The sequence below is a fragment of the Schistocerca serialis genome, chromosome 6, assembly GCF_023864345.2.
Source record: "Schistocerca serialis cubense isolate TAMUIC-IGC-003099 chromosome 6, iqSchSeri2.2, whole genome shotgun sequence".
Classification (NCBI taxonomy): domain Eukaryota; kingdom Metazoa; phylum Arthropoda; class Insecta; order Orthoptera; family Acrididae; genus Schistocerca; species Schistocerca serialis.
In genome coordinates this window covers 206,485,633-206,502,332 of record NC_064643.1, presented here as the reverse complement: position 1 = coordinate 206,502,332, position 16,700 = coordinate 206,485,633, and the positions used below count along the sequence as shown (strand labels likewise).

The 16,700-nt window shown below is 44.1% G+C and overlaps 1 protein-coding gene across 1 annotated transcript in view; it reads left to right on the top strand.

The window, feature by feature from the left end:
* LOC126484752 (neural-cadherin-like) overlaps window positions 1–12,593 on the top strand; it is a gene marked incomplete at its 5' end in the record, with an annotated part of 460,071 nt that extends 447,478 nt beyond the window's left edge. The window contains one exon of the mRNA XM_050108347.1: window positions 12,337–12,593. Coding sequence (XP_049964304.1) covers window positions 12,337–12,545 — 209 coding nt within the window. The remainder of the gene's footprint in view (window positions 1–12,336) is intronic.
* Window positions 12,594–16,700: the final 4,107 nt, after the last annotated feature.

Sequence of the window (16,700 nt, the reverse complement as noted above, 5' to 3'; positions counted from 1 at the left end):
TCGGACCTTCGAACCTGTTGGTTCGCCATCGTGCAGTAAGCAACAACAGCCACTCAAACTACACTCCTGGAAATGGAAAAAAGAACACATTGACACCGGTGTGTCAGACCCACCATACTTGCTCCGGACACTGCGAGAGGGCTGTACAAGCAATGATCACACGCACGGCACAGCGGACACACCAGGAACCGCGGTGTTGGCCGTCGAATGGCGCTAGCTGCGCAGCATTTGTGCACCGCCGCCGTCAGTGTCAGCCAGTTTGCCGTGGCATACGGAGCTCCATCGCAGTCTTTAACACTGGTAGCATGCCGCGACAGCGTGGACGTGAACCGTATGTGCAGTTGACGGACTTTGAGCGAGGGCGTATAATGGGCATGCGGGTGGCCGGGTTGACGTACCGCCGAATTGCTCAACACGTGGGGCGTGAGGTCTCCACAGTACATCGATGTTGTCGCCAGTGGTCGGCGGAAGGTGGACGTGCCCGTCGACCTGGGACCGGACCGCAGCGACGCACGGATGCACGCCAAGACCGTAGGATCCTACGCAGTGCCGTAGGGGACCGCACCGCCACTTCCCAGCAAATTAGGGACACTGTTGCTCCTGGGGTATCGGCGAGGACCATTCGCAACCGTCTCCATGAAGCTAGGCTACGGTCCCGCACACCGTTAGGCCGTCTTCCGCTCACGCCCCAACATCGTGCATCCCGCCTCCAGTGGTGTCGCGACAGGCGTGAATGGAGGGACGAATGGAGACGTGTCGTCTTCAGCGATGAGATTCTCTTCTGCCTTGGTGCCAATGATGGTCGTATGCGTGTTTGGCGCCGTGCAGGTGAGCGCCACAATCAGGACTGCATACGACCGAGGCACACAGGGCCAACACCCGGCACCATGGTGTGGGGAGCGATCTCCTACACTGGCCGTACACCACTGGTGATCGTCGAGGGGACACTGAATAGTGCACGGTACATCCAAACCGTCATCGAACCCATCGTTCTACCATTCCTAGACCGGCAAGGGAACTTGCTGTTCCAACAGGACAATGCACGTCCGCATGTATCCCGTGCCACCCAACGTGCTCTAGAAGGTGTAAGTCAACTACCCTGGCCAGCAAGATCTCCGGATCTGTTCCCCATTGAGCATGTTTGGGACTGGATGAAGCGTCGTCTCACGCGGTCTGCACGTCCAGCACGAACGCTGGTCCAACTGAGGCGCCAGGTGGAAATGGCATGGCAAGCCGTTCCACAGGACTACATCCAGCATCTCTACGATCGTCTCCATGGGAGAATAGCAGCCTGCATTGCTGCGAAAGGTGGATATACACTGTACTAGTGCCGACATTGTGCATGCCCTGTTGCCTGTGTCTATGTGCCTGTGATTCTGTCAGTGTGATCATGTGATATATCTGACCCCAGGAATGTGTCAATAAAGTTTCCCCTTCCTGGGACAATGAATTCACGGTGTTCTTATTTCAATTTCCAGGAGTATATTTTCTCTCCACCGCACTTGCTGCAGTTTGGAATCAACCCTCTAAGTTGACCTGATGTGGCTTCTCAATAATTATATAACAGAAAAATCATCGCGTTTCAGATTTTAACTTCAAGTAGCGTGCGTTCATTACCTTGTCAGTGGTTATTCAGTGTCAGGGGTCGGCGGGCGGCGCAGCTCCACAGACCTCGCCGTCTCGAAAGCAACTCTTTCTAACTTCTCCTTACTACAATTTACCGACGCTGGTTTAAGAAAAAGGTATCTGGCTGTGTTTTCAACTGACCAATCAGGGTCTCAATGTTAACCTTAAGCTCCGCCTACAAAATTCTGTCTATCCAATGGGAAACGTCATACTTTTTGTGGTGGGGCAATGTTTTTAACGTTTGCAACGTAACAGAGACGCGTATAGTCTCACGCTACAACTTGCACCTGGTGTGGCCCTTTTAGTCTTATCGTAAGATCTATACTGTTCTTCTGGAGGGCTCTGTCTTTTAACATGGGCTGGGGGGTGGTCTTGGCGGTCGGCTGGCGACGTGGGTGTCCGTCCCTTATCGTAGGGCCTCCTAGCCTACACGATTCTGCTCTCGGATTCTGTTCTCGTTTCTCCCCTCGGAACTGCGTCTGTTTCACGGTGGGAAGGTATGACATGCATTTAGGCGTTCTTGTGTTAGTCTGTGATATTCCATTTGCTCACTCGTTGATCGTATTACTTAGGTTAATTTAATGTCAGGATTTATTCGGAACTATGTGACATACTGTCGGATTTGCTATCATGTCAAGGTTTTCATGGCCTCTCATCGATCAGTCCCTAGTTTGTACACGGTGATGAAAAACCATCGATAAATCCATCCCGTAGAGAGAAATCCTCTGCTGGTAATCTTATCAGGTGATAGGGAGAGTAGCGGTTGTTCATGCAGGATAGACATAATCGTATGTTGGCTGACACCATGTTGGCGGGCCGCTTGTCTGGAGCTTGTACTAGGATTCGGATTGCACGTTGCTTCCTCCTTGCAGTTGTGCCTTGCGAATGGCAGGGTGTGCTCCAGTCAAAATATCGGCGGTGGTCGACGACGTCACCCGACAGCAAACCCATAAGTTATTTGAACAGCCATCAACTTGCCCGTTCAATGCACTGCTCGCAGAATAGAGTATGTAGAATACTCGTGTGGCAGAAATTACTTTCATATCACAATCGTGTGCAAGTGATGGAGGGATACGATTTTGAACCCCGAGTTCTGTTGTGCCGATGGATTATCCAGCCCAGTATAAAACTTTCTACAGTTTGTGCTATTCACGGATAACCGCCACATTCAAATGCTATAATAGCCGTGTCTGAAGTTATAAAAATCCATTCGTCACATTCGTCTGAGAACGCCAGCAACTATTGAAGACCAGCATATTTTGTGCCACATCCTTTAGATGTTGTACGTTACATGATATTAATTCGAAAATTTCTGCCTCAGTTGTTGGAGACGGTACTGTACATTTTGTTGTGTACGGGACAGTGTGGCTACTACACGACTGTGCACCACCACAGTCAGACGTTAACGTCTGTGAGCGCCTGAACAAGAGCAACCGTTATCGTCGGATTCGAAGGGAAGGCTTTCTTCCATGGCCAGCGATATCACTGAGTGTTCATGAAGTCGTCGTAGTATGAAACATCCAATAAGAACTGAAGAGGAACTGGCTGGTAGAGTCCTAGATGTCTTAATTGTACAACAAAGAACCGGAACATTTGAAGGGGTTCTGCAAAACGCTGTGGGTCATTTGTAACGCATACACTGAGAATGGCAGCCATCACTTTGAACAGTGTCTGCGAGGAGAAGTTGTTGTTATAAAGTGCAAGTTTTTTATGTAAAAAAAAAAAATCTGACCAATAGTTTACTATTCTCAAAGGGCAGTGGACCCTTACTTGGACGAGGCGGAACCAAAAATCTGGATAATCCAGAAATTCTGTTAAAAATAGAATAACGTATGGTGAATGCCATAAATATATATATGTTAAATTTATTTTCTCGTAAACACACAAATTATGCAGGGTTATTCATAAGTACCTGTGGGGTTTCAGAAGACGAATGCACGAAAACCGCAAAGCTTTAGGAAAATGGACGTGTGGATGGAGCATCTCTGCAAGTTTTTACTCACATTACAGGTGCTCAGTACGGGCACAGTTTGTGACGCGGCAAACTTCATTACGGGCGTGCAGTTCATTGAAGTCGCTGCTGCTACCGTCCCTCCCCTCCCCAAGAAGCCGCAACGACAGCAGCCCGCTTTGGACATCTGTCCACTGGGTTGCCTATCTGCTGGCGTGAATTAATTCGTGCGACAACATGGAGCGGGTGATTTGTCAACAGTTATGACACGCTCGGCATCTGGTGGTGCGATCTATAACTAGGCCACAGCGCTTATTGCGAATCAAAACTTGGAGAAATGCTCTCTCTCCACTGATATGTGTCATTTTTCTGTACGTCTTGGTTTTCACTCAGTCATTTTCTGAAATTCTGGAGATATTTATGAATAAACCTGAACATTATTTTCATATAAATAGTGACGATGTATTGAACAAATAAGCCACTCATGAGTTTTGTACACTGAAACAGTCATGAAGTTCGTTTTGAGCCAGAATCTTGTGTCTTGTATGTACAGTACGATCACGCAGGCGTTTCACCAGCATCAATTCCATCGACGTTACACTGACTGAAAAAAGAACGCCAACACAAAAGAAGTTGTGGGAGATAAACGAAAGTTGCTAGACGTGTTTCTAAATCTGAAAGATGATGTCTATCAAAATTTCGCGCCAGTCGCATGACAGTGGCGATAGTAGCCCCGCTGTGAGGATGCATAGCAGGTATGCTTTAAATACACACTGTAAGGTTCGTGAGCGTTAGTTACCATTTAGGTTGGACGTGCTGAGTTAATGATAGTCAAGAAATGCCTGCAAGGCAGCGAAGAAGCTATTGACAACAGCTCGCTGATTTTGAACGAGGTTGAGTAATCGGACTACGAGAAGCTGGAGGTTCCTTCCGCGATGCTGCAGGATGACTTGGCGGGTGTAACCTCCCCACAAAAATTTTAAAGATATTATTTTAAATACTAATGCACATTGTGCTAAGTGTAAGCTCCCCAGAGAAATTTGAAACACAATAATTGAATGTTAACTAGAATACAACGTAGTGTAACCTCCCAGCAAATAAATTTAATGACAATGACAATTAAACAAAAATTAGCAATCTGACCCAAGTATAAGTTCCTCACAAAAAAAATGAAAGTCAATTCAGTGATAATAAAATCTCAGTGACAATGGAAACACAAACAGATCGAAATGTCGATCTTAGGCCCTGTTCATTAATTAAAGTGAAATTCTTACCTTAGTAAAGCTGCATCTGCTCTTATTTATTTTTGCCATAGCTTGGAGGAAATGGATTGCAAAAATTTTGAATTTAAGGGAAGCTTTTCTTTAAGGAATATCAAGGGAATATTTGTTTCATTAAAGAATTCTTTGTAAAAAAAATTGCTTTGAAAACCAAAATTATTATTGGGGCGATTGTTGCACAAATTAGTTACAGTTAATTTACATTATTAGCTGAGCGCATTTAAAAATAATATACCTCATCCTGAATCTTGACCAGAGTGCCTTGTCGACGCCCGCCGACTCCTCACACACAACTGCACTGGGCTGCTACTACCGACATACTGCTCTGCCCTACTGCTACTGACAGACTGCCCACTGACTACTGCTCGCAACTGTACTGCACGACTACTACAGACAGAGTACCGCCCGCAACTCTCGCGCGGTCAAGCGCAGACTAGCCACAATAAATGGCTCTCTGGTCAGAGACTCTGCAATGCCTCGCCATCGCCGCCACACAACATACGTGTTTCACGGGAATGTAGCTAATGAACAGGATTGCTAGCAACTGTGGCAACGGGAAGGCACTGTAGCAGGAAGACTGACGCCAAACGGCCACGTGGCACTACCGAGAGTGAATACTGTCGTGTTCGGCTTATGGCTGTGGCGCATCGTACTGCGTCTGCAGCAGCAATTCGAGCAGTTGTTGTCACCACAGTGACACAACGAACTGTTGCAAATCGCTTACTTTAAGGTCAGCTCCGAACCAGATGCCCTGTAGCGTGCGTTCCACTTACCACAAACCAACACCGTTTGCCAGTTCAGTAGTGTCGAGGACAGCTCGTTGGAGGGCGGTATGGAGATCTTTTGTGTTTTCTGATGAAAACTAGTTCTGACTCGGTGCCAGTGATGGCTGTGTGTTGGTCAAAAAGAGGCCAGATGAGAGCCTGCAACCAGTCTGACTGCGTGCTAGACATACTGCACTTAAACCTGGAGTTACGGTCTGGGGTGCGATTCCGTCTGACAGCAGGAGCACTGTTGTGGTTATCCCACGCATCCTGACTGCAAATTTGTACGCCGGCCTGGTCATTCGATCTGTCGTGCTGCTGTTCATGAACAGCATTTCAGGGAGTGTTTTCCAACAGGATAACGATCGCCCACATAAAGCTGTTGTAACTGACATGCGCCATAAAGTGCCGACATGTTGTCCTCGTGATCACCAGATCTGTATCCAATAGAACACACATGGAACATCATAGGACGACAACTCGAGCTTCATCCACAAACAGCATTAGTCGTCTCTGTATTGACCGACGAAGTGCAACAGACTTGGCACTCCATCCCACAAACTGACATCCGGCACTTGTACGACACAATGCACCCACTTAAGCATCCTTACATTCAATATTCTAGCGGTTGCAACGGTTATTAATGTAACAGTATTTCACATTTGCAATGGCTTTCCTCGTCCTTACATTTAGCCTGTGAACTTGCAAAGTTAAATACGTGACCTAGACAAACGTATTGCCCGTATTTCATTACTCTGTGTTGATTATTTCTTGGTGTTGTAATATTTTATTCCTTTACGTATTTTCGCGTGTGGTTCCAAATTTTGTCTAGCTGCGTTGTTGCCTCTGTACGTGTCATATCGTCTTCAGACTGGGCGCCAACTCAGTCATCACTCACAAGGGAACCTCCCCATCGCACCCCCTTCATATTTAGTTGTAAGTTGGCACAGTGAATAGGCCTTGAAAAACTGAACACAGATCAATCGAGAAAACAGGAAGAAGTTGTGTAGAACTATAAAAAAATAAGCAAAATATACAAACTGAGTAGTCTACGCCAAGATAGGCAACATCAAGGATAATTTCAGCTCAGGAGCGCCGTGGTCCCGTGGTTAGCGTAAGCGGCTGCGAAACGAAAGGTCCTTGGTTCAAGTCTCCCCTCGAACGAAAAATTTTTCTTTATTTTCGCTAAGTTATGATCTGTCCGTTCGTTCATTGACGTCTCTGTTCACTGTAATAAGTTTAGTGTCTGTGTTTTGCGACCGCACCGCAAAACCGTGCGATTAGTAGACGAGAGGACGTGCGTCTCCAATGGGAACCGAAAACATTTGATCGCAAGGTCATAGGTCAACCGATTCCTCCACAGGAAAACACGTCTGATATATTCTATACGACACTGGTGACGGCATGTGCGTCACATGACAGGAATATGTTGTCGACCCACCTAACTTGTACACTTGGCGAATGGGTAAAAGGATTCTTCTATGTTGCCCGATTTAGGTTTTCTTGTGGATGTGATAATCAATCCCAAAAAATTGACGAAAACGTAACAGTTTGTCACATAAACTGCAACAAATGAATACTAAAGTCACACAGTCACACACTTTTCCCTTTGCTCCGTCAAAACGTATGTTTTTAACGTTTTCAAATTTTTCCGTGTGTATACCGTCAAATCCTGCATATGTCCAAGCAGATCTGAACATGTCCTGGAATTTTGGAGAGCGAAGTTGATTATGTGTGAGTGCCTGAACTTTGGTAATTGTCTGAAAATAAAAAATTAAACTTTTCGCTCGAAGGAAGACTTGAACCAAGGACCTCTCGATCCGCAGCTGCTCACGCTAACCACGGGACCACGGCACTCCTGAGCTCACGCTGTCCTTTATGTTGCCTATCTTGTGCATGAACTAATCAGTTTGTATATTTTGCCTATTTTTTCGTAGTTCCACACAACTTCTTCCTGTTTTCTCGATTTATCTGTGTTCAGTTTTTCAAGGTCTATCCACTGTGCCAACTTATAACTAAATCTGAGGGAGGTGCGATGGGGAGGTTCCCTTGTCAGTATTGTCATTGTCTGCAAATGAACAGACGGCAACAATTTCGTCTTTTTCGAAACAGATAAGTCTTCATTTCTTTTCGGTTATTCTGCCAAACCGATATCGATCAAGTTCTAACCTCAAATTTAACGATAATTTTTTCAATGATTCTCGTTAATCCACTCTCTGTAATGCATATAATTATTTGCCCATGGACACTACCACTCCCTTTATCTTTGATGTTACGGCCGGAGCAATACAGTAGGACAATACAGTACTTTGCTGCTCAGTGCCAACTTGTTGAGTGACACTGTGCCAGGATACACGTGCAGAGGTTGGCTGAATTTAAATGTAATGACTATCGTCGGCGATTTTTGCCGCTATGACTTCCGGGTTATCAAATATTGTACCGGTAATGTGCTGAAGAAAAAACTGCCCGCATGTCTGGAACAACGAGCGCTGGATAAAAGAGGTTCCACTGTATTCCGTTTTCAATATCCTACCTTAGATACAACTTTGACCTCGTAGCTACGCGGCACACAGTATATTTTTTATTCTGGAAGTTTTCCCACAAACATCTTTTCTCCCTTATCCAAAACATTTCTGGGTTTCGGCGAAACACTCAAGTGCATTTACCATCAAAAGCTCTCCATCTCTCTTTTTTTTTCTTTTTATTCCGAGGCCGGCAGAGCGCTGTTCTTCTCCAGTTCCAATAACCCCGTCGTCGATATAACCTTAAACCTTGATCTTTTTGCCTTCTTTAACTGCACGAGGGCTGCGGAAACACGTTTTTGGGTATTCGATGGTGTCTTCGCGCCCTCACTGGTCTTCCGTAACATTTTCCAAGCAATTTGCTCATTCGCTTTACCAGTCATTGCTCGACTTCCAGCAGTCAGGGAATGTTCGGTGCGCGTTTTGTCCGTATAGCGCAATCAACATGCGAGACCGAACGATTAATGGCTGGACCGCAATACCACAATGACCTGTGGTATTATTGTGAATTAATTTGAAAGGCAGTATATCAAATTTGTATTATTTTCGTATTTCATTTCGGTCGTACTCGGTAATTGGCTGGCATATATCGCCTGTCGTTTGCTGTACGTGGTAATAGGTCGTTGCTATTTCCAAACTAGGTCTGCTACGCTCTTCACACACTGTACAGAGCGCTGCGTGGCGTTACCAACATAAAAATCTAAACAGCCTTCTTAGCCTTACAACAAGCTGAATTTTACAGCCGCTATTGGTGGCACTAATGTGCCGAAACAAATTATTATTACTTAAGTAACAGTTTTAATTTCACAGCTCCTAATATAAGTACTACGCTCTTCACACACTGTACTGCCTGTCATACGGTGTGTTCGTTTATATAACTTCTTCAGGCAAAACACATCCAGCCCTGATGACTTTAATGGTGCCTTTTATTGATTAAAGTACTACTGCGGTGATTCCTTGTGTGGGTATTCTTTGAAATCTGATAAACGAGTGGTAGCATTAATCGTCTCAGATGGCGAGAAATATCCAGACATGCTAAGAAGCATACGTCACTTGCGTCCCTTCTCACGCTTAATTACTCGAGTTCAGCAGACGGAAAAAATAAATCTACGCTCTGAGGAAACAGCAGTTGATGACATTTCAAGTCAGTGTAGTTTTCACAAATGGCTGACTGTGTAGCTTCTAGTTTTTATGCCAACTTGTAACCTTAAGACAGATTTACATTATAGCTTAAATTGTACCTGAACGGACTGTTATATACTTTAAAAGCCTTAATAGCAGGCGTATTTGTGGCGTAAATTGTGGGAATTGAAATGTGCCTGTTACGCAGTGAACTATTATTTTTAATCCTGGAACATGTTTCTGTACATTTGTGCCATCACCATTCGGTACTTTTATACAGATCTCTAAAATATAAACGATCCAATAATTGTTACTTACGGAGTGAGGTGGCGCATTGGTTAGCACACTGGCCTCGCATTCGGGAGGACGACGGTTCAGACTTACTTCCAACCATTCTGGTTTAGGTTTTCCGTGATTTCTCTAAATCGTTTCAGGCAGATCACGGGGTGGTTCCTTTGGAAGAGCACGGCCGACTTTCTTCCCCATCCTTCCCTAATCCGGTGGGATCGATGTCCTCGCTGTTTGGTCGCCTCCCCCAGATCAATCAACCAACCAATCACTACTTATATGAAAAGTCACCTTAGAAAAAAATTATAAATGACTGTGCTGGAAAACCTCTACGTTATTTGATACAGAGGCATCTGAGTAAAACTAAACGTACTCAGACATTTCTTTCTTTACTTATTCTGATCATTAATAAACTGACACACAATACGCAATCTGACTTTCAATAATCCCTACAAAAGAATGGCCTTGACTAACAATAACCTATACCTTTCATGAATCACTCACCTCACAAAAATTTTCGTTACTCGAACTACTGAAATACAGCAAGCGCCAATACTGCCAGCTAAATAAAAGTTTGTAACTACTGGTAGGCACAGTTAGCAAATGAAAGATTTTGATAGAGAACAAACAATGTATTTACCTTAATAATGTTCAAAAGTCATCATATATGTATATATACAAGGTTATTACAAATGATTGAAGCGATTCCACAGCTCTACAATAACTTTATTATTTGACATATTTTCACAATGCTTTGCACGCACATACAAAAACTCAAAAAGTTTTTTTATGCATTCACAAATGTTCGATATGTGCCCCTTTAGTGATTCGGCAGACGTCAAGCCGATAATCAAGTTCCTCCCACACTCGGCGCAGCATGTCCCCATCAATGAGTTCAAAAGCATCATTGATGCGAGCTCGCAGTTCTGGCACGTTTCTTGGTAGAGGAGGTTTAAACACTGAATCTTTCACATAACCCCACAGAAAGAAATCGCATGGGGTTAAGTCGGGAGAGCGTGGAGGCCATAACATGAATTGCTGATCATGATCTCCACCACGACCGATCCATCGGTTTTCCAATCTCCTGTTTAAGAAATGCCGAACATCATGATGGAAGTGCGGTGGAGTACCATCCTGTTGAAAGATGAAGTCGGCGCTGTCGATCTCCAGTTGTGGCATGAGCCAATTTTCGAGCATGTCCAGATACACGTGTCCTGTAACGTTTTTTTCGCAGAAGAAAAAGGGGCCGTAAACTTTAAACCGTGAGATTGCACAAAACACGTTAACTTTTGGTGAATTGCGAATTTGCTGCACGAATGCGTGAGGATTCTCTACCGCCCAGATTCGCACTTTGTGTCTGTTCACTTAACCATTAAGAAAAAATGTTGCTTCATCACTGAAAACAAGTTTCGCACTGAACGCATCCTCTTCCATGAGCTGTTGCAACCGCGCCGAAAATTCAAAGCGTTTGACTTTGTCATCGGGTGTCAGGGCTTGTAGCAATTTTAAACGGTAAGGCTTCTCCTTTAGCCTTTTCCGTAAGATTTTCCAAACCGTCGGCTGTGGTACGTTTAGCTCCCTGTTTGCTTTATTCGTCTACTTCCGCGGGCTACGCGTGAAACTTGCCCGCACGCGTTCAACCGTTTCTTCGCTCACTGCAGGCCGGCCCGTTGATTTCCCGTTACAGAGGCATCCAGAAGCTTTAAACTGGAATGGAGTTAGCAGTTGGTGGATCTTTGTTGAACTTCGTCCTGAAGTGTCGTTGCACTGTTATGACTGACTGATGTGAGTGCATTTCAAGCACGACATACGCTTTCTCGGCTCCTGTCGCCATTTTGTCTCGCTGCGCTCTCGAGCGCTCTGGCGGCAGAAACCTGAAGTGCGGCTTCAGCCGAACAAAACTTTATGAGTTTTTCTACGTATCTGTAGTGTGTCGTGACCATATGTCAATGAATGGAGCTACAGTGAATTTATGAAATCGCTTCTATCATTTGTAATAGCCCTATATATATATATATATATATATATATATATATATATATATATATATATATATATATATATATATTACAAATTCCTCTTTCTGATGGAAACACGTCCATATCGTCCACTCTCAAAACTGGCATCTCTGTCCCCACATCCACACTGCTGGCGGCTCACCTCCAACTGCGCGACGCTACGCGCTGTTCACAGCCAACTGCCCACCACTACAATAGCGAATATTCCAACAATGCCAACCAGCCACAGACTGCACACAGCACAGTCAGCGATTTTCATACAGAGCGCTACGTGGCGTTACCATCATAAAAACCTGAACAGCCTACTTACCCTTACAACAAGCTGAATTTTACAGCCGCTATTGGTGGCACTAATGTGCCTAAACAAATTATTATTACTTAAGCAACAGTTTTAATTTCACAGCTCCTAATATAAGTACCCACTAACGATGGTTTGGACATTAAAAAGAATAGTTGATTGCATAGGAGGCAGATCTGAATTTCCGTAGTATAGACAGATGGAATCATATCAGCCAGACTAATCATGGAATAAAGCAGTGGAGGAAGTCATATTAGTGTTGATGGAGATGAAGACCCCCTTTTCTAAATACTTTCTTCACTTAAGTATGTAACTATGTGACTGTTATACTTAATTCAAACTTAATTTTGTCTTTTTTTTCTTTTTTTATCAGAGAACTTTAACCAATTACTTGAAAGTGGGATATCTCACCATTATTAATAAAAGATAATGTTTATTGGACTGATGTTGTTGTTTTTGTGTTGCAGGTACGTGTGGGCTGCTTTGCTGGACAGTGTTTGCTGGCCGCTGCCACTGCTGCGCTTCGCCACACTTGACCGACGCGTCGCCAGCAGCTGTATGTAGCCTCCTGGAAACCTGTTATCTCTCTGGTCACACTGTGTACGGGACGAGCGGGCTTCAGACCTCCGCCCAATCTCCCTCTGTAGTTTGCTCAAATCACTTTAGGTGCAGCTAGGGTTTGGTTTCTTCAACAAGGGGCAGCGGTCAGATTATTCGAATCTAATGGATCCCGCGTTCTATGATGACAGAAAGTCGACAACGCGTTAAGCCCCAGCCTACCATCCCTCCTTCAGGAATTACGCTCTGCGTTTTATGATCGTGTGCAGCGTAGAGCCGGCCAGGATGGCCCAGCGGTTCTAGGCGCTACAGTCTGGAACCGCGCGGCCGCTACGATCGCTGGTTCGAATCCTGCCTCGGGCATGGATGTGTGTGATGTCCTTAGGTTAGTTAGGTTTAAGTAGTTGTAGGGGACTGATGACCTGAGAAGTTAAGTCCCATAGTGCTCAGAGCCATTTGAACCTTTTTTTGCGTTTAGACACATCCAGAGACTATATAATCAGTGGGTCGATCAGGAGCACTCAGTGGCCGGCCGAAATGGCCGTGCGGTTAAAGGAGCTGCAGTCTGGAACGGCAAGACCGCTACGGTAGCAGGTTCGAATCCTGCCTCGGGCATGGATGTTTGTGATGTCCTTAGGTTAGTTAGGTTTAACTAGTTCTAAGTTCTAGGGGACTAATGACCTCAGCAGTTGAGACCCATAGTGCTCAGAGCCATTTGAACCATTGAAGCACTCAGTGACTTCGAAAGTGAACTATTCGTTAGCTGTCACCTGCCAAGGGGAGGTCCGCAGCGGTGGGATCGAGTTTTTGAAACCGGTCATACACAGTGAGGATATAGGTTAAGATCCCATGTATCACGCCCTGCACCCATTCACCCTGGTGTTCCCTCGTTTGCGAGTAACTGACGAAAAAAATTCGGAATTTTGCGTGATGCTCACTAGCGTTAAATACGTTTTACTGCATAGGCTGGTTGTGTGGTGTAGTGGGTAGGTTAAGAGTTTCGCATGTAGGAGACTGTGTGTCCGAATCTCGACAGGTGCATTAAATTTTTTTTAATTTTAAGTCTTTATCGAAATGACTTCGATGATTATTTTTATTCATTTCATTGGTCGAAATGTAATTTTGTCACGTAATTTTAATCACGATGCGAACTTTTTCATTCGTTTCATTGTTTTCTTGATATCATACTTTTTCCACTCGTAATGTCTATTATAACATTCAGTTGTTTGAAAATTGCAATCCAGCAGTTGAAAAACAAAAGACGAAATACTCTATTTATATTGACTATGCATTGCTGTGAAAAATGTATTTATCGTTACAAGTTGTTCATGTTTTCTGCATGGTAATCGTCGTACAAACTTTTAAAACATAGGCTGAACTTGTACTGCACTATTGACAAACTAACGCAGATGAATATTTAAACGAAAGAATGGTTTATAAGTAAAACGAAATTCAAGCAAAATGAAGAATATGTAGAATGAATGCAATAAACTGGCCGAAGAAATAGGATGATAAAACAAAAGAAGTTAAATCGAAATTAATACATAAAATTAATTAAAAACACATGTACAAAGATGTCAAGTGGAAAAAGAATGACAGGAAGAAAAATCCCAGTAAATGAAGAAGCTGATGTTATGATTAAAAATATGTGACAAAAGAATGGACATAAAAAATATATTTAAATCAGTTAGTTGAATAAAAATGATGATCAAAGCCATATCGATAAATATTTAAAAAAATAAACTAATGTAAAGCACCTGAAGATTTTCGAGTTCACAGACTACTGCATGTGAAGCATTCCCCTGTCCATTAGACCCCGCAGACAGTGTACACAACATAAGTTTTTTGACATTATTGAGTATCACGCAAAATTCCGAATTTTTTTTTTATTTTTTTTTTAGTCAATCACTCGCAAATGAAGGCTCACCATGGTGAATAGCTGCAGTGTGTGATATCTGGGACCTTAACGTGCGTAATGGTATACATGCTTTCAAAAAGTTGAGCCTACTGCTGGGGATCTCTCCTTGTTAGTAACAAAGACGTGGGGGACATTTAAAATCTTCTAAAGGTGCCCAGGATTACTGTTAGCGAAGTGATTGTGAAGTGGAGACGCTAACGAACAACCACAGCTAAACGAAGGCAAAGCACACGACTTGTACCGGTGGACAGGGAGCTTCAGAATTGCGGAGGTTGGTTATTAAAATTAGCATGAAATCAGCGGAAGGAATCACTCGTGAGTTCCGAAGTGCTGTCAGCAGTCCAAATACACAGTGATTGTGCGCAGTGAGTTAAAAACAATGGGGTACAATGCTCGAGCAGCTTCTCACAAGCCACACATTTCTGTAGCGAATGTAAGCTAAGCGATGTTTGAGACTGTTAAAGAGCGGTTCTACTGGACCGTGAATTACAGATTTGGAGTGACGAATCACGTTGCACCCTTTGGCAATCTGATGGAAGAGTAAGCTTGGCGAGTACGTGGACAACAGTACCTGCCGTCATGCACAATACCAACAGTGGTGTTACGATGATGGAGGTGTCTTTCGTTGTTTGGTTGTGGTCCCTTTGCAGAGTTTAAGAAAACACTAAATGTAGGAATACCACATCAAAATATACACGATCATATTAAGACCTATAGTAGTATATGGATCAGAAGCATGGGTATTGACATTACAGGAGGAGAACTGGTTATTAAGATGGTTCAAATGGCTCCGAGCACTATGGGACTTAACTTCTGAGGTCAACGGTCCCCTAGAACTTACAGCTACTTAAACCTAACTAATATAAGGACATCACACACATCCATGCCCGAGGCAGGATTCGAACCTGCTACCGTAGCTGTCGCGCGGTGCCAGACTGTAGCGCCTAGAACCGCTCGGCCACCACGGCCGGCGTTATTGAGATGGGAAAGAAAGATACTGAGAAGGATTTTTGGAGCAGTGAGAGATGAAGATGGTTGGAGAGTAAGAGCAAATGTAGAAATACAAACACTTTTTGGACAGATGGATATTGTTGTTAAAATTAAGCAGGGAAGAATAAGATGGGCAGGACATGTACAGAGAATGCCAGAAACTCGGAGTGTCAAAGTTTTTATGAGAAAACCTGACGGGAGGAGGAGAAGAGTTAGACCCAGGAAAAGGCGGTTGGACGATATGGCAGAAGATCTAAAGGCGATGGGAATAAGAAATTGGAGAAGGAAGGCGATGGACAGAGAAGAATGGAGGCAGGTGATACAGGAGGCCAGGGTTCTTCAAGGACTGTAGAGCCAACCAAGAAGAAGAAGAAATGGGGAAGGACATGAACATATTTTACAGCAATATTCGATACAGTAGAAGATCAGTTAGGAGTGATAACTGTTCTTGTCGGCATGCCAATACACCATGCCTTAAAGCAACATCTGTGAGGCAACGGTTTGTGGACAACAACGTTCCTGAAATTGACTGGCCTGCTCAGAGTCCCGACCTGAATCAGTGGCACACCTTTGCGATGAGTTGGAACATTGGCTTCTCTCTAGATCCAAGTGTGGAAGTTCACACCTTCACTGGTTTCAGCTCTTGAGGAAGAATAGTGTGGTGTGTGTTCTGTAAGACCTTCGGTACACACACCATCAGATTATTTGACTTGTCGCTCTAACGAAGCAGGCGAGTGTCAGCAATATGCCTTGTGGTCTTATCGTGGCGTGTTGATCTTCTACCGTTATGTCAGACGATGGAAATGCCACTCGCACGCTTAGAGTAGCAGATTGACGGTGACCAACTTTAAACAGAACTTGATTAATTTTCACACACATTTATTAAAATAATAATAAGCATAAAAATTACTCAACTTGGTTCTGGATGCTCTTTACAATTGACAATCTGAAGTTCCCTTGGTATTGGTACGTTAATCGTATTCTCACATATCTCTGATACTTGACAAATGTGTCTATACATTTATCTTCATGGCTATGTACAGGAATATGGTAATCTCATTAGGCGCAGATTGAAACTTGACTATAGACTGGTACAGACTGGTGCAGACAAATGCAGACTGGTACAGACTGGTGCAGACAAATGCAGACTAATGCAGACTGACTAATCGGAGGTCTGTACACACGTTATAATACCTCGCTCATTCAGGTATCATTGCGCGAGTGTGATCTGCGAGGAGAAAAGGTTCTACGTTAGCAGCAATCTCATTGGCTGCGTTACATATTAATACGCGGATCGGCGGAAGCAGAGTTTGGTCCGTCTCTAAGGCAGCGCCATCCGTTGTGTGGAGACGGACGAGCGCTGCA